This window comes from Leptodactylus fuscus, chromosome 1 (assembly GCF_031893055.1).
Source record: "Leptodactylus fuscus isolate aLepFus1 chromosome 1, aLepFus1.hap2, whole genome shotgun sequence".
Taxonomy (NCBI): domain Eukaryota; kingdom Metazoa; phylum Chordata; class Amphibia; order Anura; family Leptodactylidae; genus Leptodactylus; species Leptodactylus fuscus.
This window is the reverse complement of record NC_134265.1, coordinates 239,473,625-239,496,075: the sequence shown is the minus strand read 5'-3', so window position 1 is coordinate 239,496,075 and position 22,451 is coordinate 239,473,625. Positions and strand designations below refer to the sequence as shown.

General features: G+C 39.6%; 2 protein-coding genes across 2 annotated transcripts; both read left to right on the top strand.

Moving 5' to 3' along the window:
• Nucleotides 1-697: 697 nt before the first annotated feature.
• On the top strand, nt 698-2,044 carry LOC142195334 (C-X-C motif chemokine 10-like). The gene is made up of 4 exons (XM_075265020.1): nt 698-758; nt 854-977; nt 1,305-1,388; nt 2,011-2,044. Exons 1-4 carry the CDS (start codon nt 698-700, stop codon nt 2,042-2,044), a joined length of 303 nt encoding a protein of 100 aa, XP_075121121.1.
• A 15,147-nt stretch (nt 2,045-17,191) lies between these two features.
• Nucleotides 17,192-19,597, top strand: LOC142217204 (C-X-C motif chemokine 10-like). The gene is made up of 4 exons (XM_075285396.1): nt 17,192-17,282; nt 17,385-17,508; nt 18,646-18,729; nt 19,512-19,597. The coding sequence occupies exons 1-4, from the start codon at nt 17,222-17,224 to the stop codon at nt 19,546-19,548; spliced, it is 306 nt and encodes a 101-aa protein (XP_075141497.1). The 5' UTR covers nt 17,192-17,221; the 3' UTR covers nt 19,549-19,597.
• Nucleotides 19,598-22,451: the final 2,854 nt, after the last annotated feature.

The window sequence follows — 22,451 nt, the reverse complement described above, 5'->3', positions numbered from 1 at the left end:
GTTTGTTGCTGCTTCTGGAAAAAAGAAGCGACATGCCCTTTCTTGAGGCGGAATCCAAAAAAGCAACCCATTGAATTCAATGCGAGGCAGTTTTTTTTAGCTGGATTTTGATGCAGATGTAATCTGTATGCAAATAAGCTGTTCAGTCCACCTGGGTCATGGTGGCATCTGCCAGAGCATTTGTTTTCACCTGTGGTCACCGTCAACATCACCTGCTGACATAAAGATTGACAGGTCCCAATGTGTGGTGACCACAGTTGAAACTTGTTGCTCAGCAAGGTGTGACTATGCTCCAGGTACCTAGGTTATTTTCATATTAATTAAAATTTTACTTTCTGTTCAGCATGATATCACCTTAACACAAAAATGTTCACTATCCAATAATAAAAGTACAGAAGCAGTTTAGATTTTGGTGGTAGTAGGTTTCCTTTAATTTCATGAAACTCACTTTTCCTATCACACTTCTTTGTTATAGGAGTCAGTCTACATTGCAATAGCTCTTTAGACTGAATAAAAAAAACTTTCACTTCTCCTATGATTTCCAATGTATAAATAGCATGAAACTGTGGTCATAAGAATTTCCCAGTCATGGCTTGTCATGATTATGTAATTCAGCTACAGACAGATAAATGGCCATTACTCCAAGCAAATTGACAACAAAACCTCAGTCTGAAAATCACTGAATCCATTTATCATAATGGACCGCAAAAGTATTGTCATCATCTGTGCTGCCCTGATGTTGGCTACTCTTATAAACGGTAAATTCTTAATGACAGTAGATCATCTTGTTTTATTCTATTATTTATTCTCTTGTTTTTATTCTTAATTAAATTTCTACATAATTTCTTATCAGGATATGCAATACCTCGTGGGAATCGCTGTTTGTGCAAAAAATCTTCCAAGAAAATTAATATAATGTCAATGGAAAAGTTGGAGATTCACCCCAGAAGTTCTACATGTGAGAAAATGGAATATGTGTAAGTAGACAAATGTGGTACCTAGACAGTCATATCATTCCTGCAGCAGGTTAGGTCTTTCTGGGCCCATATTTCTATCCTGGACAAGCCTGAGGGGGATGGCTGGACAGAAAAACTAACCACTTCTGACTTGGCATCAGTCATGAAAGAAAAGAGGTTTAGCCCCCTTTAAGCACATCACTAGTGTCACATTTTGGTCCCTAAGGTGGGCGGCTTCCTTTCTGCAGTAGGACAGGACCTCTTACTATTTTAAAGCATAAAAATAAGATGCATAAAATATCTTTTAGGGGACTGAATAATGACATAATTTGTATTGTTTTTTCACAGCGCAACTTTTAGAAATGTACCTGTTCCGATGTGTGTCAGCCCCGATCTGTTACAATTAAAGGTTCTGCTGAGTGGAAAGAACCAGTAGGTGTTGCTTTCACAATTTATGTTTCCTGTTTACATTGTATTCTATTGTTATTATTTTATAGTCTCTGATGACCTCAGCAACATTCTGTGACTTAAACATTTTTTTATGAACTTTTAAAGTTGCTTTTGATCATTTTTGCATTAACTCTGAATTACTGACATACTCTGCTGTGTATATGTTATATACTTAAGACTAGTGCTATACAGCGACAATGTTTTACTGGACAACAAGTTGCAGACAAGTCACAAGACAAAAAAAAACATTTGTATGACTTGTCTGCAACTTACTGTTGTGCAACTTATGAAAGATAAGATTTGGCTGTAAACAGTATAGATCAATGGCCGTCAATGCATGATTGGTGGAATTGTAATACAATGTGAAAGATACTGAGCTGCAGTACCAAATACATTCACATGTACGTACTCATTCTGATGGAGGTTGCAACAAGTGTTAGCCCCCAAGTTTCCACATTGATACGATACATCAATATATTTTACAAGAAAACCCATTTTAACTATAATAAATATACATATATATATATATATATATATATATATATATATATATATAATGTTCTTTTGTTTTACATATTACTCAAACTAAATTTTTATTTTCTAGTAAACTGAATCATATCAAAGTGATCCGCCACTGATAACTGTGAACATGGATGAAAAACATCAGACCGAAATAAACCACATATGATAAATCATTTTATTGCCTTTAATGTTATGGATAGTACTTTATTTTATTCATCTTTTCTTATAAGAATTTCTTTATGGAAAACGATGTTGGTTGCTATGGTATAATTATAGCAAAGACTGCATTGTACAGATGTAAAGAGATTTTAATGAAATGGATATCATCGAATGTATTTATTATTTTAAAATAATTTTCATAATATTTGTTTTTATTTTTGTAACAAACAATAAAATTATTTTATTGTACTCTCCCTGTTTTACATTGTATGAACAAAGAACACAATCAATAAAGGTTGATGCATCTCTTTTATTTAGTTTCCAGTTGTATATCTTCCCAGTGTTCTGTCTGAGCTGCTGCTGAAACTTGAATGAATCTGCATGTAATTCGTTGGTATGACAATATAATGAAGTTAAAGGAATTGTCAGCCCTATAGGCACTGAACTGAGCAGCAATACTTATGTATAGTCTCTTCCCCATTCAAACACAATGAGTCAAATTGGGGTTCTAGATATTGGTGGGAGTCCAACAGTGGGGTCTCCAGCAATCAGACATTTATCCCCTATCCCATGGGCAGATGATGAATGTCTTATGTGGAGTAAGCCTTTTGAAAGAGAATAAATATATACACATTTCTGCAGGTTATTAGAGAAATGAACATACAGTCCTATGAAAAAGTTTGGGCACCCCTGTTAATCTTAATCATTTTTAGTTCTAAAAATTTTGGTGTTTGCAACAGCAATTTCAGTTTGATATATCTAATAACTGATGGACACAGTAATATTTCAGGATTGAAATGAGGTTTATTGTACTAACAGAAAATGTGCAATATGCATTAAACCAAAATTTGACTAGTGCAAAAGTATGGGCACCCTTATCATTTTATTGATTTGAATACTCCTAACTACTTTTTACTGACTTACTGAAGCACAAAATTGGTTTTGTAACCTCACTGAGCTTTGAACTTCATAACCAGGTGTATCCAATCATGACAAAAGATATTTAAGGTGGCCAATTGAAAGTTGTTCTCCTATTTGAATCTCCTCTGAAGATTGGCATCATGGGCTACTCAAAACAACTCTCAAATGATCTGAAAACAAAGATTGTTCAACATAGTTATTCAGGGGAAGGATACAAAAAGTTGTCTCAGAGATTTAACCTGTCAGTTTCCACTGTGAGGAACATAGTAAGGAAATGGAAGACCACAGGGATAGTTCTTGTTAAGCCCAGAAGTGGCAGGCCAAGAAAAATATCAGAAAGGCAGAGAAGAAGAATGGTGAGAACAGTCAAGGACAATCCACAGACCACCTCCAAAGAGCTTCAGCATCATCTTGCTGCAGATGGTGTCACTGTGCATCAGTCAACAATAGAGCGCACTTTGCACAATCAGAAGCTGTATTAGAGAGTGATGAGAAAGAAGCTGTTTCTGCAAGCACGCCACAAACAGAGTCACCTGAGGTATGCAAATGCACATTTGGACAAGCCAGCTTCATTTTGGAAGAAGGTCCTGTGGACTGATGAAACAAAGAATGAGTTGTTTGGTCATACAAAAAGGCGTTATGCATGGCATCCAAAAAAACCAGCATTACACGAAAAACACTTGCTACCCACTGTAAAATTTGGTGGAGGTTCCATCATGCTTTGGGGCTGTGTGGCCAATGCCGGCACCAGGAATCTTGTTAAAGTTGAGGGTCGCATGGATTCCACTCAGTATCAGCAGATTCTTGAGAATAATGTTCAAGAATCAGTGACGAAGTTGAAGTTACGCCGGGGATGGATATTTCAGCAAGACAATGATCCAAAACAGTGCTCCAAATCGACTCCGCATTCATGCAGAGGAACAATTACAATGTTCTGGAATGGCCATCCCAGTCCCCAGACCTGAATATCATTGAACATCTGTGGGATGATTTGAAGCGGGCTGTCCATGCTCGGCGACCATCAAACTTAACGGAACTTGAATTGTTTTGTAAAGAGGAATGGTCCAAAATCCCTTCATCCAGGATCCAGGAACTGATTAAGAGCTACAGGAAGCGACTAGAGGCTGTTATCTTTGCAAAAGGAGGATCTACTAAATATTAATGTCACTTTTCTGTTGAGGTGCCCATACTTTTGCACCGGTCAAATTTTGGTTTGATGCATATTGCACATTTTCTGTTAGTACAATAAACCTCATTTCAATCCTGAAATATTACTGTGTCCATCAGTTATTAGATATATCAAACTGAAATGGCTGTTGCAAACACCAAAATATTTAGAACTAAAAATGATTAAGATTAATAGGGGTGCCCAAACTTTTTCATAGGACTGTATGTATGTATAAATAAAATGCTATACTATGTAGTCTTCTAGACATTGAGTATACAAGTGTACCTTCATATTCTCCCCTATATAAAATTGAAACATTGAAAAGATGTTTGTGATGTATTAATAATAATAACTTTATATATAGAACCAGCATATTCTGCAGCACTTTACAAGTTAGAGGGTACATGAACAAACAGTATTTGACATTATGATACGACAAAGAATTAACGTATCAAACTATAGGAGTGAGGGTCCTACTTAGGGGAGCTTACAATCTATGAGGAAATAGAGCGGCACAGGAGGTAAGAGGACTTGTTTGGTACAATGGTACAGCTATCTTTTAATAAATAAGGTCATTTAACTGAAGCTGTATGAGCCCCTCATCAGCCCGTATCTGTGAATATAAAGATACTAAGTGCAGGACAACTTCTAGATTTAAAGACAGTTATTTGTAAGATCCATGTCTTTATAAGCCCTTGTGTATATAGGTCTGGCAGCCACTGTGTCTGTCTAATATTGCAGGAGAGCACAATACTGATGATGTGGTGAATGTAATGGCATTGAGATTTTCAAAATACTGCTATATAGAAAGGATCAGGGCAAGTGTTAAAAAGTGAGTGTTTGATGCCAGTCCATGTGTATGGTCAGATTGCATGAAGAACCAGACAGAAGTGTAAATAGAAATCATAGGACCCCATAGCAAAAGTCAGAGCTAGATTGCCTCAACGAAAAGTAGGTGAGCTATCTTCTTACTGGCCAGTTGAGTCCCATGACAATTTTGGGCAATGAAAAGCTGCATAGCTAACAGGTAACATCAAATCACAGACAAGAAATTGTCTTCATACCTGGTTCCCACTATGAAACATAGAGAAGGCCATGTGATCAGGTGGGGTGTTATGGTGGTGACATTATTTGTGATTGATTCAATATTCAACACACATTTAACCAGCATGGCTACCACAGCACACTGGCGCAATATGCCATAGCATTTGTTTTTCAACAGTACAATGACCACAAAAGTACCCCTGGGTTATTCAAGGGCTATTTGATCAGAATGAAAGTAATAGATATCTGCGTCAGGTGACCTGGGCTCCACAGTCATCTAACCGAAATCTAATTTAGGTTTAATCAAGTTCAGGTTACAAGTTTTCAAGTGTATAACATCAACAAGTAACAAAGGGTGAAAAAAATATATAAAACGGGAAGCTGTGTAGAAACAACAGAAAACGCAATGCTAACCAGGGCTGCAGGCCCAGAAAACAAGACAGTCAAGAAGGTGCAGTTCAGGCACCTGAAACAAAAGAGAGAAAGGGCTGGATCCTTGAAGGAGGGCTTCCTGGAAACCACTGCTCCCAAGGGAGCAGGTGTGAGTACGATCAGGGAACAGGGAGGCAAAAAGATGAGGGGAACAACAGAGAAGAGAAACGGAGGGAGAAAATGAGGGACGTCAGACCTGAATGTGGTAACATAAACGTATCCCTAGTTATCTGGAGCTCAAGAAACAGAGCTAGCGAAATCAGTTGACTCTTGGACCGCCACCACCACCCACAGTCGTCAGAGTACATCAAACCTGGAGGAGTCCGCAGAATGTGCTGCTACTAGCACCTCCATACGCCATATGTGGCGGAACTCCTGGAGCCACTCCTGTGTCAGTGAATAGGGATGACTGCCCTGGCAGCTGCGAGGAAGTGTTAACCTAAATCTAATTTAGATGGTTTGGGATAAATTGAACAGCTGAATGAAGGAAAAGCACCTCTGGGAACTCCTTTAAGTGTGATGGAAAATCAACTTCATGACAATTTCATGAAGCTGAGAGAATACTGTGAGTGCAAAAATCTGTCATCAAAGCCAAGTCTTCGCACCAGAGCCTCTAAACCTTTAGTTACATCCCTGAGTGGTACCAATAATAAATGTAAATATCACTCAGTGATATAAACAAAAGGCATTCCTTTTCACTGCTGTGAACTGTGTTTCCCAAGACTCATGATCTCGATTGGGAAATTGAGGATATATTACAGTGTACCAGAATCTGAAATCTGTATAGATAGATTACCCCAACCCACAAGTAATAAAATCTATAGTGGCTATATATTACCATCATACTGTGAATAAATAATACCACCATACAGTGAATAAAGCTATTTGCATCCTTCAATTGGTGCAGCTCCATTGATTATAATAATAATACATTTTATTTATATAGCGCCAACATATTCCGCAGCACTGTACAATTTGTAGGGTTCAAGTACAGACAAAAAAAAGATACATTACAAAGAAATAGTCACTTCACACAATGTGGGACTGAGAGCCCTGCTCGCAAGAGCTTAAAATCTATGAATCTATGATTATGACACAATTTAATTTTGTTCTATAGTCTCCCCAGTTCCTGAGCAATGAGTGCTGTTAGTTTTGATGCATCATACACTATTTAGGCTCTTTACAGTCAGATAGGAATTGTCAGACAGGAAAAGTCAAGGAATGTGATTCAGAGCTCTGATACTGTCCACCTTTAATTGGAGTTCTATATCATGCCTCCTTGCCTGCTCCTGTCTGACACAGACCACCTGATAGTACAAGATCTAAATATCATATAAGGTACCAAAACTAACGCCATCAATTGCTTGGGAATGGTGGGGACTAGAGAAAAATTGTGCTGGAAAATAACTGTGCTCCTAATAGATGCTTAGAACTGGAGCTGATGAAGGTGGAGAAAAGGTGTATATGTCTAATTTTTATGAGCAGCAGCTTGTACAGCCTGCTCCCATCCATCCACCCTGCAATTCAATGTACCATCCTATGCACTAGATTTCTGGTATCTAAAGGCAGATATGACCCTGACTCTACCTGCTATAATTAGAAATAGATTATTAACTTAAAGGGGTTTCCAAAAAAAAATGTTTGTATTTTTAAAATAGGGTATGTTAGAGGTATTAATGGGTTAATAGATGCACCCATATACCTTTAGCAGTGTTTTGTTTGATTTAATGGTGTCTCTGGGAGCTCCTGGAATCTTCTGCATTTGTCCACATGTATGTAGCTTCCTGTGTAGGTTCCTTTCTAGCTACCTCGCACATCACTCCCCCACTTCTTCTCTCCCTCCCTGCTCTCTCCCATATACCCCCTCCCTGTCTTTCTAGCTATCTCACCTATTACTAGCCCTTCCCTACCTAGCCAGCCCAACCCCCTACCCCATTATATACTTACATCTCTTCCTTTCAGCATTCCTCCTGTGGGATGGCCCATTTTCTTTTCTGATTCTGTCAGTGCGTGCTACTGCGCAGTAGAGGAGGAATATCGGCTTCAGAGCCCAGAGCAGGGCTGGGACTATAGTGCATCGACAGTCAGAAAACAGAGAGGAGCCATCCAAAAGGAAGAAGCCTGGAAGAAAGATAGGTAAGTATGATGAAGTGGATGGGGAGAGAGTAGTAAGGATGTTCTGTTTCTGGAAATGGGGAAACTGATCGTCACCGGATAACCAGCAAATGTCTTTGGGGCTTTCACTTGACCACCCCAGGGATATACATACATACATTTTTGACAGCAAATGGCATAAAGAAAAAACCGGACGGCACAGCTAGTTCCAAATATAAATAAGCAGTAACGACTGTCGCTTTGAGATAATCTTCTGGATCGGAATTACTGACTGATTATCGATGGTGCTCACAGTCCCCAGAACAACAGCAAAAATATGTAGAAAGAGATAAGAAGAAAAATGTGGGTAGGCACTCACCAATCAGTAGATGGCATTTTCTTCTTTTATAAAAACAAGTCCTTTATTGGGTATATATATAAAACAATTCCTCAGGGAGGGAGTAATAGCATTATTGGCAGAAAAAATAGCAACAGCCGTTTCGCGTTAAACCAAACGCTTTTTTTTTTTTTTTTTATTGCATACTAGGCTTGAAAAAGTGTTTGGTTTAACGCGAAACGGCTGTTGCCATTTTTTCTGCCAATAATGCTATTACTCCCTCCCTGAGGAATTATTTTATATATACCCAATAAAGGACTTGTTTTTATAAAATAAGAAAATGCCGTCTACTGATTGGTGAGTGCCTACCCACATTTTTCTTCTTATCTCTTTCCACACATTTTTGATAAATTATGTTATTTAGAATGTAGGGCGTTTAGATTAGTGTAGGAATTCGTTTTTATCCTGGACATCCCCTTTAATGATTTGTGCTGAAAACAATCTATAAGAAGTTCGTCTGCATGGAAAAAAATCCTGGTTTCAAGAAGTACAGTATTTGCGCAGGTTATATAGATTTAGTCATAAAGAAAGCTTTTCTCCTATACTGTACACTGCAGTAACATGCAGGAGAGTTTACCCATCTATACAGTAAGTGTATGTTCTCACATAATAGATTTCTCATAAAACTTGCTGCAACTGAAAATCAGTCTCATATATTTGAATTTTTGCTGCAACACTTACCTGGATTATTGTAACCCTATTCAGATATATGGAAAATTTTTGCAAAAAATCTGACACATCTTAAGTTACTCTAATAAATAAAGAATATCCTTTGAGAGTATTCAGGAAGTCCTGCGCTCACCCTATCTATGCTGTATTGTTCCCAAATTCCTTGGCATGTCACTTATCAGTACATACAATACTTGGAAATGTGTTTTGTTTTTTTTACTTGATTTTTAAGAAGAAAAATTTTCTGAACACAGCAAATAAAAATGTTAACAAAGAAATGACTGCCACTGTCTTTTGAAACAAACCTACGAAAAAAAGTGAAACTGAAAGACTTGCTTCCTGGAAATCATTTGTATGAGCATAAACCAAGCATATTCCCCTTTCTTTTTATAGGAACAAGAAACTGAAGCTAAACAAGAACCCACTTGTTTTCCCCATGGAATGTACTTTATGGTTTTGTAAAGCACGGCATGTTTGGTGAGCAGCTCAAAGAAACAGATTCACAAGCGTAGTAGAGTTTCATACAGTATGCCTTAATAGATTCTTCAAGGGGTTTTCCAATTGTGGGGAAATAAAGCTTACTGACTACATAAATGAAAAATTAACACATTTCAAGATATCTGATCTCACTGAATAAGAAGTGGATTAATTCTTTCTAATTACGGCTTCATGCACACAACCCTAGTCTTATGTGGGTCTCTGGAAAACAGAATGGACTTTAGATCAATAGTGTTGGTGTTGTTTGTTGTTCATCATTAGATGAGCTCTATATTTTGCAGCTCAGTCCCATGACCCTCACACGGATCTATAAACACTATAGATGTGTGTGGGGACCGTAGAAATGAGTTAGTTGTTATATAGCAGTAATAACAGATTGCATACAGAATTAAAACTAGGCAATGTTTACTGAGCTACGGAGCCCAGACTTCAGACCGATCAGACTATAACAAACTAACAGCTGCTACTGATTAAAAACGGCATGGATGTCACAAGAATGAGGACCATGTGCCATCTGTGCCCACTACTAACAGATGGAACGCAGATTTAATTAACCCTTTCCCGGCATCCATTGTAATATGTAGTGCAGCTCAGGAGATGATTGTCCACTTTGCTACTGGGTCTACACTGTATTGTACAATAGAGAACTGGCAGCAATGCCTGCACTCGTTGTCCAAACTGATCATGAGCATTATTCCCCACCCCTGGTGTTTTGATGAAAGCTGACCGCAGTACCATCTTCCCAATGGTGCATGGAAGGCAACATTTTGGGGAAAATTAAGCCATCATACAGCTTTGGAAACAGAAAGATAAGGAAGTTATGGCTTATGCAAAGTGGGGAGTCAAAAACAAAAATCGAAAAATGCTTGCAGAGGGAAGGGGTTAAAAAAAACAGGTTGCAACAAGGAGAAGAATAGGACCTTTCCTGAGTTTTACCCCCTGGCTCACGGCCCCTATGATAATACAGGGTTGTGCGTATGGGGCTATAAGAAAATAGTGGGTCAGTGTGCTAGCTGTTAAAAACACGGTTCATGTGTTTGGAGCCATAGCTGATGTTTACATTTGTGCAGTCATTTAAATCTTTCTATTCTCATTATTTTACAGGTCATCCAAAGGATGTGCCAATAATGTCTAAAAATATTCAGGAGTATACACATCAAGAGCAGCAATATTGGCAACATAACCGTCATTATGTCATCACATGAGAGAAAAGGACATAAATGGTGACAGAGTAACCAATGCAAAAGGAGAACCTTCTATCTGGCATCCATTCCTATTCGCTCTAAAGACACCCTGGGAGCCATCAGCAGAGGGAGCAGGTGCATAACAACCGGGGTAGCAGCAGTAGCGACTGCCACAGGGCCCGGGACATTAGGGGCCCGGCGACAGGGTTTTTAATAGGCCGTTACCGATTAGAGTTACTCCAGACGGTAACGGGCACTATTTATTTACCGATCCTGGCAGGGGTTGGGATCGGTAAGTGACGCCGTTGGGACCACAAACACTATTATTTATACTCGGGGGTCTTTTCAGACTCCCGAGTATAATGATCAGAGTTCCTGTAGGGGATAAGGGAACAGAGAGGTGTTACTTACCTCTCTGAGCTCCAGACAGGGCCTACTTGTGTGACGCCCCTGATGTCACATGACTGGGGCCTGTTTCCCGAGTCATGTGATGTCCTGGAAGTCATTGAAGATGGCCAATACCACCGAGAAGTGCAATGGAGCCAAGGAGAGGTACCGTATTTTTCGGACTATAAGACGCACTGGACTATAAGACGCAGGTTTTAGAGGAGGAAAATAGGGAAAAAAAATTTTTAAGCAAAAACTGGTAAAATATTTAATATATGGGAGTTGTAGTTTTGCAACAGCTGCAAGGCCACATTGACAGGTGACCCTGCAGCTGTACGGGGATGCATAGAGCGTTTTTTTTGCGGGGCCAGCTGTAATTTTTAGTTATACCATTTTGGGGGATATCTATTGCTTAGATCACCTTGTATTGAAAAAAAAAAAAACAGGAGGTGATTTAGAACTTTTATTTATTTCATATTTTTAAAGCTTTTTTTTTTTTTTTTTTTACTATTTTATTCCCCCCCCGGAGGCTTGAGCCTGCGGTCACTTGATCGCAAGTCCCATAGACGGCAATACAACTGTATTGCCGTCTATGGGACATTCTGTCTATTAGTATTACGGCTGGTCATAGAGACCAGCCGCAATACTAATATAGCCGTGACAGGCCGGGGAGCCTCATTAGGCTCCCGGCTGTCACCCGAACAGGTCGGCTCCTGCGATATCGCCGCGCAGGAGCTGGCCTGCAACTTTACAGGTACGGGGCCGGTGGGGACCGGCCCCGGGGGAGAAGGGGCCACGGATACTGACCCGGCATCCGCTGTACTAGAGAGGCGGATGCCGGGGAGGGATAGACGCCGGGGCCTGAGACATCGCTACGATCCTCTGCCCTGGATGAAGCCAGCGGCGGGGGCACGGAGGAGCCCCTGCCGCTGCTGGCTTCATGCAGGGCAGAGGATCGTAGCGATGTCTCAGGCCCCGGCACCTGTAATGGCGTCTATCACTTGCCGGCTTCCGCCTCTCTATTACAGCGGATGCCAGGCGCCACCATCAGACTATAAGACGCACCCTTCTTTTCCCCCAAAATTTTGGGGAAAAAAAGTGCGTCTAATAGTCCGAAAAATACGGTAAGTAACAGTGGTTTTTTTTTATGTTGGTACCCCCCACAGTCTCCGATTATTATACTCTGGGGTTTGAAAAGACCCCATAGTATAATAATTATATATGGGTGTACACAGGGGGGCATAATACTGTGTGCAGGGGCCACTATGGGGCATAATTGTGCACACAGGAATGCAGGGGGGAGGGGGTCAGTCAGTAGGGGTCTTCGCGTCAGTCGGAGGACCCATGTCAAAAGTTTGCCACGGGGCCCCGCCATTCCTAGTTACGCCACTGACATGACTTTGGGATGTGGGAACCAATAACTCCTGCAGTTTCTTTTGTGTAGTAGTTGTGTATATTTATACAGACTGGTTCAGCTTTAAGAGTATATATCCAGCTTTAGGAGTATATAGTGCCTAGTGTGTTACTGTAGGGAGGGAGGAGTTTAGGAATAGATGGAACTTCCTGTCATATCCATCTTCTCTTTCTCTCACTACAAGTACTGGAGGAAACATGTCTGCAGTATCAGGGAGTACAATACTGGAGTTTATCACATCATGCAACACTTGTGTGACCACATTCACATTAGACAGCACTACTTGTTTAGTATTACCATTCTACATCATAGTGTATATGATGTAGTATTTAGAGATGAGCGAGTACTATACGAAACTCCCGTTTCGAATAGCACGCACCCATAGGAATGAATGGACACAGGGGATTAAGCGGCCGGCCGCCGACAAAGTCAGCATGCCGGCCGCTTCCATTCATTCCTATGGGTGCGTGCTATTCGAAACGGTCGTTTTGAATAGTACTCGCTCATCTCTAGTAGTATTACGTCAGGATATATACATTCACAGAATCCCCTCATGTACAGTATTTACTTCACACTGCAGACATGGCTGGTTTATCATAGATTTCTGCATTGCATAATGCAGATTGTTCATGAGTCCTGGGGACTGAAGGGCTCTCTATGGGGGAGCTGGGAGATTACATGTAATGGGGACACTGTGGTGAGAGAGGGACAGCGTGGTCTGAAATCCAAGAATCAGACATACAGTGTGTTGATGTTAATGGAGACTGCACTAATAATTCCTCTATATGACCTCTGTCTCTGTGCTAATACTGATCATGGTAGGAATAGGTTAAAAGAGTTTTCTGGGAAAAATATTTTTTTTAAAAAAAAAAGGGTCTGTTAGTGTTATTAATGGGTTAATAAGTGCACCTATATAACTTTAGCAGTGATTTCTGGGTTTCTTTGGGAAGGCCTAGTATCTTCTGTATTTGTTTATATGGTGTGTAGCTTCTTGCTGCAATGCATTCTGGTAGTTGTTGGCTCTCAGACTATCTCCAGCTTGTGCTTATTTAAATCACTTTCACTCTGTTTCATTGCAGCCACCTGCTAAAAGGAAAGAAGTTAATTTTATTTCTCATTAATGTACACTCAACACGCCATCTTGACAGATAAAAACAGAAATGTAGATATTTTTGCAAATTTATTAAAAAAGAAAAACTGAAAGATCACATGGTCATAAGTATTCAGACCCTTTGCTGTGACACTCATATTTAACTCACATGCTGCCCATTTCCTTCTCATTCTCCTTGAGATGGTTCTACTCCTTTATTGTAGTCCAGCTGTGTTTAATTAAGCTGATTGGACTTGATTAGAAAAGGCACACACCTGTCTATATAAGACCTCACAGCTCACATTACTTGTCAGAGCAAATGAGAATCATGAGGTCAAAGGAACTGCCCAAGGAGCTCAGAGACAAAATTGTGGCAAGAGACAGATCTGGCCAAGGTTACAAAAGAATTTCTGCAGCATTCAAGGTTCCTAATAGCACAGTGGCCTCCATAATCCTTAAATGGAAGAAGTTTGGGACGACCAGAATTCTTCCTAAACTTGGCAGTCCAGCCAAACTGAGCAATTGTGGGAGAAGAGCCTTGGTGAGAGAGGTAAAGAAGAAACCAAAGATCACTGTGGCTGAGCTCCAGAGATGCAGGAGGGAGAAAGTTCCACAAAGTCAAGTATCACTGCAGCCCTCCACCAGTCAGGGCTTTATGGCAGAGTGGCCCGAAGTAAGCCTCTACTCAGTGCAGGACATATGAAAGCCCACATAGAGTTTGCCAAAAAGCACATGAAGGACTCCTAGACTATGAGAAATAAGATTCTCTGGTCTGATGAGATGAAGATTGAACTTTTTGGCGTTAATTCTAAATGGTATGTGTGGACAAAAATCAGGCACTGCTCATCACCTGCCCAATACAATGGGGGTGTTTTTCAGCTACAGGGACTGGACGGCTTGTTGCAATTGAAGGAAAGATGAATGTGACCAAGTATAGAGATATCCTGGAAGAAAACCTCTTCCAGAGTGCTCTGGAACTCAGACTGGGCCAAAGGTTCACCTTTCAACAAGACAATGACCCTAAGCACACAGCTAAAATAACAAAGGAATGGCTTCGGAACAACTCTATGACCATTCTTGACTGGCCCAGCCTGAGATCTGATTTAAACCCAATTGAGCATCTCTGGAGAGACCTGAAAATGGTTGTCCACCAACATTCACCATCCAACCTGACGGAACTGGAGAGGATCTGCAAGGAAGAATGGCAGAGGATCCCCAAATCCAGATGTGAAAAATTTGTTGCATTATTTCCAAGAAAACTCACGGCTGTACTCTCTCAAAAGGGTGCAAATACTCAATATTGAGCAATGGGTCTGAATACTTATCTACATTTCTGTTTCTTTCTGTCAAGATGGGGCTGAGTGTACATTAATGATAAATAAAATGAACTTTTTTGGTTTTAGCAAATGGCTGCGATGAAAAAAGAGTGAAAAATTTAAAGGGGTGCTGAATACTTTCCGTACCCACTGTACCTCTTTCTATTACACACCGCCACTATTTAGACTGAAAGAGCAAATGGTATTGTGTAATCTTTTCAAACTGCATACAAAGAAGTGAGATGCTTCCTGGAAATCACATATATGAGCATAAGTCATGACACTAACATTTAACATCCTATTTTAAGAATAAAAATGAGAACTGAGCTAGTACAATTCACGGATACTGTTTGAACAGTACACATACATTGCATACAAGCAGAGAACAACTTTTTCAAACTGTAAAAACAATAAAATTTTGAATTAAAAAAAAAAAAAAAACTGAACATGATCCCCAAAGTGTTGTTCTACTATGGATAGTACAATATCAGTTTGCAATTGTTGTGTCATTATCTCCAATGCTCACTGAATTTCAGAATTTATCATGGGTATAGTGAGCATCTTGAATCACGGTTGTTTCACAGATTTTATTAACATTGGTATGTGAAAATGAAAAACTACTTTTTTCTCAACCCAGCATCCCAAATTTTTAATTCTCAAGGTGTTAAAGGAGAAAATGCACACGACAATTTGATACCCAATTTCTCCTGAGTACTGAGATATTGCACATGTGAATGAAAACTGCGATTTGAGCACATAGAAAGGCACAGAAGGCAAGAAGTGCTATAAGGCTTTTGAAGGGTAGAGGCATTTTCACTTGCCATGACACATTTACAGAGCCCCTCTATGCTGCCAGTGCAATGGAAAATACTAAGAAGTTACCTCAATTTGGAAACTGCACTTCAAAAAATATATATCAACTGGTAAAGTGATCATTTTTACCCCAGAGATGCTTTCCAAAAAGAAATACGTAGTGGATGAAGCAAAATGAATTACATTTTTCCCAGATATATGCTATTTTAGTGTCCAACATGTTATTCTCAGCTGGACAGCTGGAGGGGGGCATTAAACTGTAGGGGCAGCTGGACAGGGACAATAGGCTGTTGGGGCAGATGGAGAAGGACATTAAACCATGTGAGCAACTGGAGAGGGACATTAAACTGGAGATTGATGAAAGGGAAGATTAAACTGAGGGAAGATGGAGGGAGATATTAAACTACTGACAACTGGGGGGAACTAAACTGAGGGCATCTGAAAAGAGATACTAAAGAGGGGGCAACTGTAGGGGGTCAGTAAACTGTGGACAACTGGAAGGGGATATTAAACTGGAGATAGCTGGAGGGTACATTAAACTGTAGGAGTAACTTGAGGAGGACATTAAACTGTACGGTTAGCTGGAGAGAGACATTATACTGTGGGGTCAATTGGAGGGGGATAGTATAATGGTGGGGCATATTATGTTAGACTGACTGCAAGGGCATTACAGTGTATAGAGTGGGGCACAAGGAGAAACACATGAGAATGTGTGGTGTCAAAGTAGAAGTGGGTGGCGCTAAATTTGCTGCAGCGCACACAGTAGGTTGCACCTTCCATCCCTCTTTCTGTCCTTTGAAAGGGGAGGAATGTTAATTTGGTTATTTACACTATATTGCCGGGAAATTGCAGAGGCTCTGAGGTAGAATTTAAAAAATTTATCCCAAAATATGACCCCTCAAGGAATTACTCATGGGATATAGTAAGCATTTTGAGCCCTAGAGAGCGTCTCAGAAATCAACGTACAAAGTGAAAATTTTTAACTTTTAAAGAATTTTGTCATGTTAGTGTCCTGCAAGAACTTGGACCTGAATTGCTGTTTAGACACCAAGATTTTTTGCCTTTGGAGTATAAATTTAGAGGGATTTTGTTGTGGATGCTTTTGTGGAGATGGAAGTGATTTTACATTCAAGTGAGCGTCACCTTCTCTATATATTATTTAATGAATTCTGAAGAAGTGTATAGTGAAAGGTGCCTTATGTTCTGTTCCTTCAACTAACTTTTACTGCTCATCAATATGGACTCTCCAGGATATAGAAAGTTAAGTAATACTGTATTTTGTGTGAGAATTAAAGATATTTTGCATCCTATTGTATTTTATTGATTATCTTAAACTTATTGCAACTATTTCTCACTTAAGTCATTTTATCAGCCTAAACCATAAAGTGTCCAAAAAACCAAGCCTTGTATAAAATAAAATGCAAGCAAATTCATCAAAAATTTTTCTTCACAGTACACACAGGAGGAAGTGGAACCCAAATAAGGATATGGAATCAAAAAGTACTGAGTTTTATTTAGATGGAAGAAAGCCTTGAGTTTACTTTCTCTTCTTCTAAGTTCATGTTACGTACAGGAAATTGAGTTTGTCAGGATTTCCCAGGTTTGATGATGCAATGTATTAGAGATGTATATATAGAGTCAGCCCTTACTCTTGGCTACTGTCTGCATTAACTGCTAATAGTGTGGAAGACACTTCATTTCATCAGTATGGACTGCAAGATTGTTGCCATTATATGTGCTGTGCTGCTGTCTGCTGCTCTAATACAAGGTACAGTTATATGACGTTATATTATAAGTTATAAGAAAGTTAGATTCTATTCTATTCATTTGATTATATCCAGATGATTATTGATCATTGTTTCTCTCCCAGGGGCTGCAGTACCTCGAGGGAATCGCTGCCTGTGCAAAAAGATTTCTAACAAACTGAATATAAAGGCACTGGAAAAGCTGGAGATTTATCCCAGAAGCTCTACATGTGAAAAAGTGGAATACATGTAAGTAGACAACAGGTGATGCACACATAACAGGAGTTATAAATGAACTTTGGGGAATGGTCTAAATTAGAGAATAAGTGTTACTCATCTTAATTGGGGTAACATGCAGTAGTTGGTTATGTCATTGCTACAGCAAGTCTCTATGCAATGACTTAACCGACTGCTGAACATATGATTGTAGTAGTAGTAGTCATGACTGGTGTTCCAGAAAGGGGCCAGAAGAGGTGAATAACACTCTTTTTTTTTAATGTGGACCATTTCCTAATTATTTTTTCAGAAAAAAGCCATATTTACAGTGAACTATATGCTTTTATTCAACTTAATTGCTGAACTCTGTATGTATATGGGACAGTCAAACTGTACAATTGTATGTTTTATACAGAAATATATCCCTGTTCTCACACTGTGCTCCCAAGCAGTGTATTATAGACACACTTATAAACATAACTCCATAATACTGCATGGACCTATATCTTATGGGAAAGGAGAGGGAAGCTGGAATGAGAACATGCTGAAAAATATTATATACTGTGGCTCTTATGATTATCTACCCACTGACCTGTATGGGGTTTTCCAAAATTCAAATGCGTACTTGGATTATCCCCACCAAATAGACTATGTGACTATGCAGCATGGTTCTGTGCAGAAACCTCGCCTCAATAATTGACATGTTAGGGGCCACACGGTGGCTCAGTGGTTAGCACTTGAGCCCTGCAGCGCTGGAGTCTTGGTGTTCAAATCCCACCAAGGGCAAAAAACCATCTGTCAAGGAGTTTGTATGTTCTCCCTGTGTTTGCATGGATTTATATTCCAAAGACATACTGATAGGGGGGAAAAAATGTACATTGTGAGCTCCATGTGGGGCTCACAATCTACATAAAAAAACAATAATAATAATTGACACTTCAGTTCTGAGCTGCAGCTCCAATTACTATTGAAACCAATACAGACAGATTTTAACAACATCAACATCTGCACTGAAACTCAATCACGTGAATACAACCTAAGACTAACATGTGCAATATACTGTATATATATATATATATATATATATATATATATATATATATGTCCACAAAATATGTGTAGATGAATGAATATTGAAAAAAAGGCTTATTTGGGACTTTGTTTTCACAGCGCAACTTTAAAAAACAGGAGTGTTCCAATATGTGTCAGCCCTGACCTAAAAGAAGTAAAGGCTCTGCTGGGAAGAAAGAATCGGTAGGTTTTAGAAAAGATGGAGTTTATATTTAGTTGAAAAAAAAGTACTTAGAAATTTTTTTGTCTGTATATCATAACACAAACTATTATTACAGAATAATGTAGAGGATCCTTTTGTATGTCTTTGTATAGCTGTTTTAGTTCATGCACCATATTAAGTCATCTGCCAATATGGCTGATTCCTCTCCTCTTAAGTGGTACTTTCGTTGTTGTCTCCTGTGCAGCCTTGTGCCTACTGTACATTTCCCATCATGTCTCTTCAGAGGCAGATAGAGCAGAGATTCACCATACTGTGCTCACTATGTTGTCCTATTTAAAGTTAGCAAGTCCTAAAGATAAGTGACATATAACTTGTGTTCTTTAGTCATCAAACTTCCCTTGCACTGTAAAATCTCCAGTGTTTTTTATGATATGTTATATGATTTAGACTGCTCCCTACTGCCACCTGCTTGTAAGAGCTGATAAGGAGACACCTTTCACATTACAAACAGGTGGCAGTAGAGACAATATTGTCCTCATAGATTAGATTGGACTCTCAGCACACAGCACTTACATGGGAGCAGTGAAAGGAAGTGTGATTCAAGGGAATTTATAATTTTGCAACTAGTCATTGTATCAACTTTTTCTAACACTGCACTCCTGGCCGTGTATATAAGGCAGAAATAGTGTTCAGAAGCAGTCTATTCATGTAGAGGAACAGGCTGAGCAGAATTTTGTGGGGAGCGAGGTGTTTGTGTTCTGCCAGAAGGGACATATTCTAACCCACATTTCATTTTCTATAGACAACTCAAGAACATTGAAGTGATTCACCACCAATGATTGTGGACATGCATGGAAGATCATATCGACCATTTGAACAGTCATCATATTCCTAAGTGATCAGCATAATATTAAAATATCTCTTCTTCTAGAATTGGCATAATTTATTTAAAAACCTGTATATAAATATATGTATAGAAGTATGTTATATTTAAAATGTAAATAATAACATGTAAATAGTATATGAAAACATGTTTACTGAAATTGTTTCCAAATTAAAAGTTAAAAACTTGTAAAAGAAACTATATAATAGATGGATAAATGTATACTGTTGGTTCAAATTCTTATATTGATATTATTAAACATATAACAAACTAAAGTGCAAGTACATGTAACAGATGTTTTCTGATTCATATTAATAATAAATTATGCAAATTATGAACCATTAATACATTTAATGTGTGTTTTTGTTTTGTTTTTTTAAATATGAAAACATATATAATATGACCAACCACCCAAATTTGCACAGAGAAATGGTCTTTAATATGGATGGTCCTCTTAAACAAAATATAGTATACAGAATACAGGCTAAAGTTTTAGCAATTATGTGCACCCCTATCACCATCATCATATAATAAAAGCAATAAATCATGTATTTTATGCTTCGGGTCAGTATTACACAGAACCAGGTATCATATAGCATAGTACATAGAATCAGGTATCACTTCAGTAAATTACACAGAGCTAGGCCTAGACTGGGACTAATAAATCAGTCATGGTACTGTACACAAGCAACAAGGGTCACAATTCATTTTTATACCTCTTAGGGTGTCTCCTTAGGGTGTTGGGGTTCAAGATGGCCCCAACATTCTTGTTCCCCAGCATTACATCTTTCTAGGTCTTTGTCCCCAGCATGATATCCATCTAAATGTCAGTCCTCGGCATGGCTCCGCTTTCCATTTTCCTCTTTTATTGCTAACCTTGGCCATACTTATTGATATTTCGTTGGCCATATCTTAAAGGTGTTCTATTATTGGGAAAAGTCATTTTTAGCTAAGCACATACTTGCATATCCTTTAGAAAGGATATACCACACATACCTTTAGTATGTAAATCGTCTCAGTAGTTTTTGAAAAAGCCCATTTTTATTTTTACCCATATGCTAATTAGCCTCCAGCATGCACAGGAAGTATCTGTGAGCACCAACTGCAATTTTTTTTTTGGAGATTGTGAGCCTCATATAGGGATCACAATGTACATTTCGGTTTCTTTTCTCCTATCAGTATGTCTTTATAGAATGGGGGGAAATCAACGCAAACACAGGGAGAACATGCAAACTCCTTGCAGATGTTGTTCCTGTGGGATTCGAACCCAAGACTCCAGAGTTGCAAGGCTGCAGTAATAACCACTGAGCCACCGTTGCCCCTAGCACTGTCTGCTATTCTCTATAATAGAGGTTGCAGGGTCCACTGTGGCCTCTGTAACCTCTATTATTCCCCACATCAGTCCCCTCTGCAACCTCTATACCGGTGTATTAAACCTCATGTGCCCGAGGAGGTGAAAGGTCCTCTTTAATACTGTGGGACATTTGGAGGGGAATGTTATATTATGGGGGCAGACCATGTGACTTCTGGGATATAACCAAACAGGCCCGAAGCCTGCTAGGAGTAATATCAGATCCCGGAGAGGTGAGTGACAGTGTTTATTATGTTCCCTCACCTTCTCTGGGGCTCCAATCATTATACTCAGGGGACCCCCCGAGTATAATAATAGCTCAGGGGTGGGCCACTATGTGGCATAATAGAATTATTCCTGCCCCCTACTACTTGATGTGGACGATCAAAACAAAAACCATATCACATGCCACACCCCCCACCCCCGGTCTAAAGTCAGGAAGGGGTGGAGTCTTTTGATCGTCCACCTCAGGTGGCAGAGGGGCTAGGTTCACCACTGCGTCTGCTAGTAAAAGTCTCATCGCTATGACTAAGAGGCAACACTGTCTTGAAACGCGTCAGCGGCAGCTATATGTTATGTAGGTCTCGTCTGGTGTTTTGTCTTCGTGGACTGGTATGAATTACATATTTTTTTAATATTCTCTATGCACTTTGGTGTTTACGCAATGTTTTTTAGGAACTAGAAATAAAAGCCATGTTTTACTGAGCATTTTTCCGGTGCTGGATCCTTTCTGGTGTGAATATTGTTCTATTGCCCGAACCGGAGGGTGGATTCGTGCACCGGAGTGAAATATTTCCTCCATATATCATTAAGTGCGGTGGCTGTGGTAAAACCATGCTTTGTACGTAAGAGTCTCAGTGTCTTGTTTGCCATGATCTGTGGTGCCCTATGTGTTTCGCATTTCCTGACCTGTACCGCTCTGCCCAGCAGTGCAGCCAAGTCCATCCACACCATCTGGGGCTCTGGTGAATACCATTGTGGGGTTGGAGTTGGTGCAGCCAAGACATGGCGCTGTGTTAACTAGAGATGAGCGAACAGTGAAATATTCAGTATTAGATATTTATTTCAAATAGCCCCTCAATATTCGACTATTCGACCGAATATTAAATCCCATTATAGTCTATGGGGGAAAAAGCTTTGTTTAAGGAGAAACCACTATTCAACTCAAGAGGGTCACCAATTCCACTATGACACCGCAGGAAATGATGACAACAACTCTGGAATGCAACTGGGACAGCAGGGGAAGCATGCCTGGGGGCATCTAACACGTCCAAGTCACTGTATTACGCCACTAATAATGCAGGAGCTGACTTTTTCCATAGGAATGCATTGACCAGCGTTGATTGGCCGAATGCCATACAGTGTACAGCATTCGGCCAATCAATGCTGGTTCTGCCGGAGGAAGCGAAGTCTAAGATCGGTCCACAGCAGTCTCCATTGTGGTCCGATCTCAGATGTAGCCAAGTTGAGCGCACAGCTCTACTACATATCAGATGTAGCAGAGTTGA

Coding starts and splice junctions, on each gene's coding strand:
- LOC142195334 (XM_075265020.1), top strand. CDS start 698: ATGGACCGCAAAAGTATTGTCATCATCTGTGCTGCCCTGATGTTGGCT. Junction 759..853: donor GTTGGCTACTCTTATAAACG/GTAAATTCTTAA, acceptor ATTTCTTATCAG/GATATGCAATACCTCGTGGG. Junction 1,389..2,010: donor CTGCTGAGTGGAAAGAACCA/GTAGGTGTTGCT, acceptor TTTATTTTCTAG/TAAACTGAATCATATCAAAG.
- LOC142217204 (XM_075285396.1), top strand. CDS start 17,222: ATGGACTGCAAGATTGTTGCCATTATATGTGCTGTGCTGCTGTCTGCT. Junction 17,283..17,384: donor GTCTGCTGCTCTAATACAAG/GTACAGTTATAT, acceptor TTTCTCTCCCAG/GGGCTGCAGTACCTCGAGGG. Junction 17,509..18,645: donor TGTGAAAAAGTGGAATACAT/GTAAGTAGACAA, acceptor TTGTTTTCACAG/CGCAACTTTAAAAAACAGGA.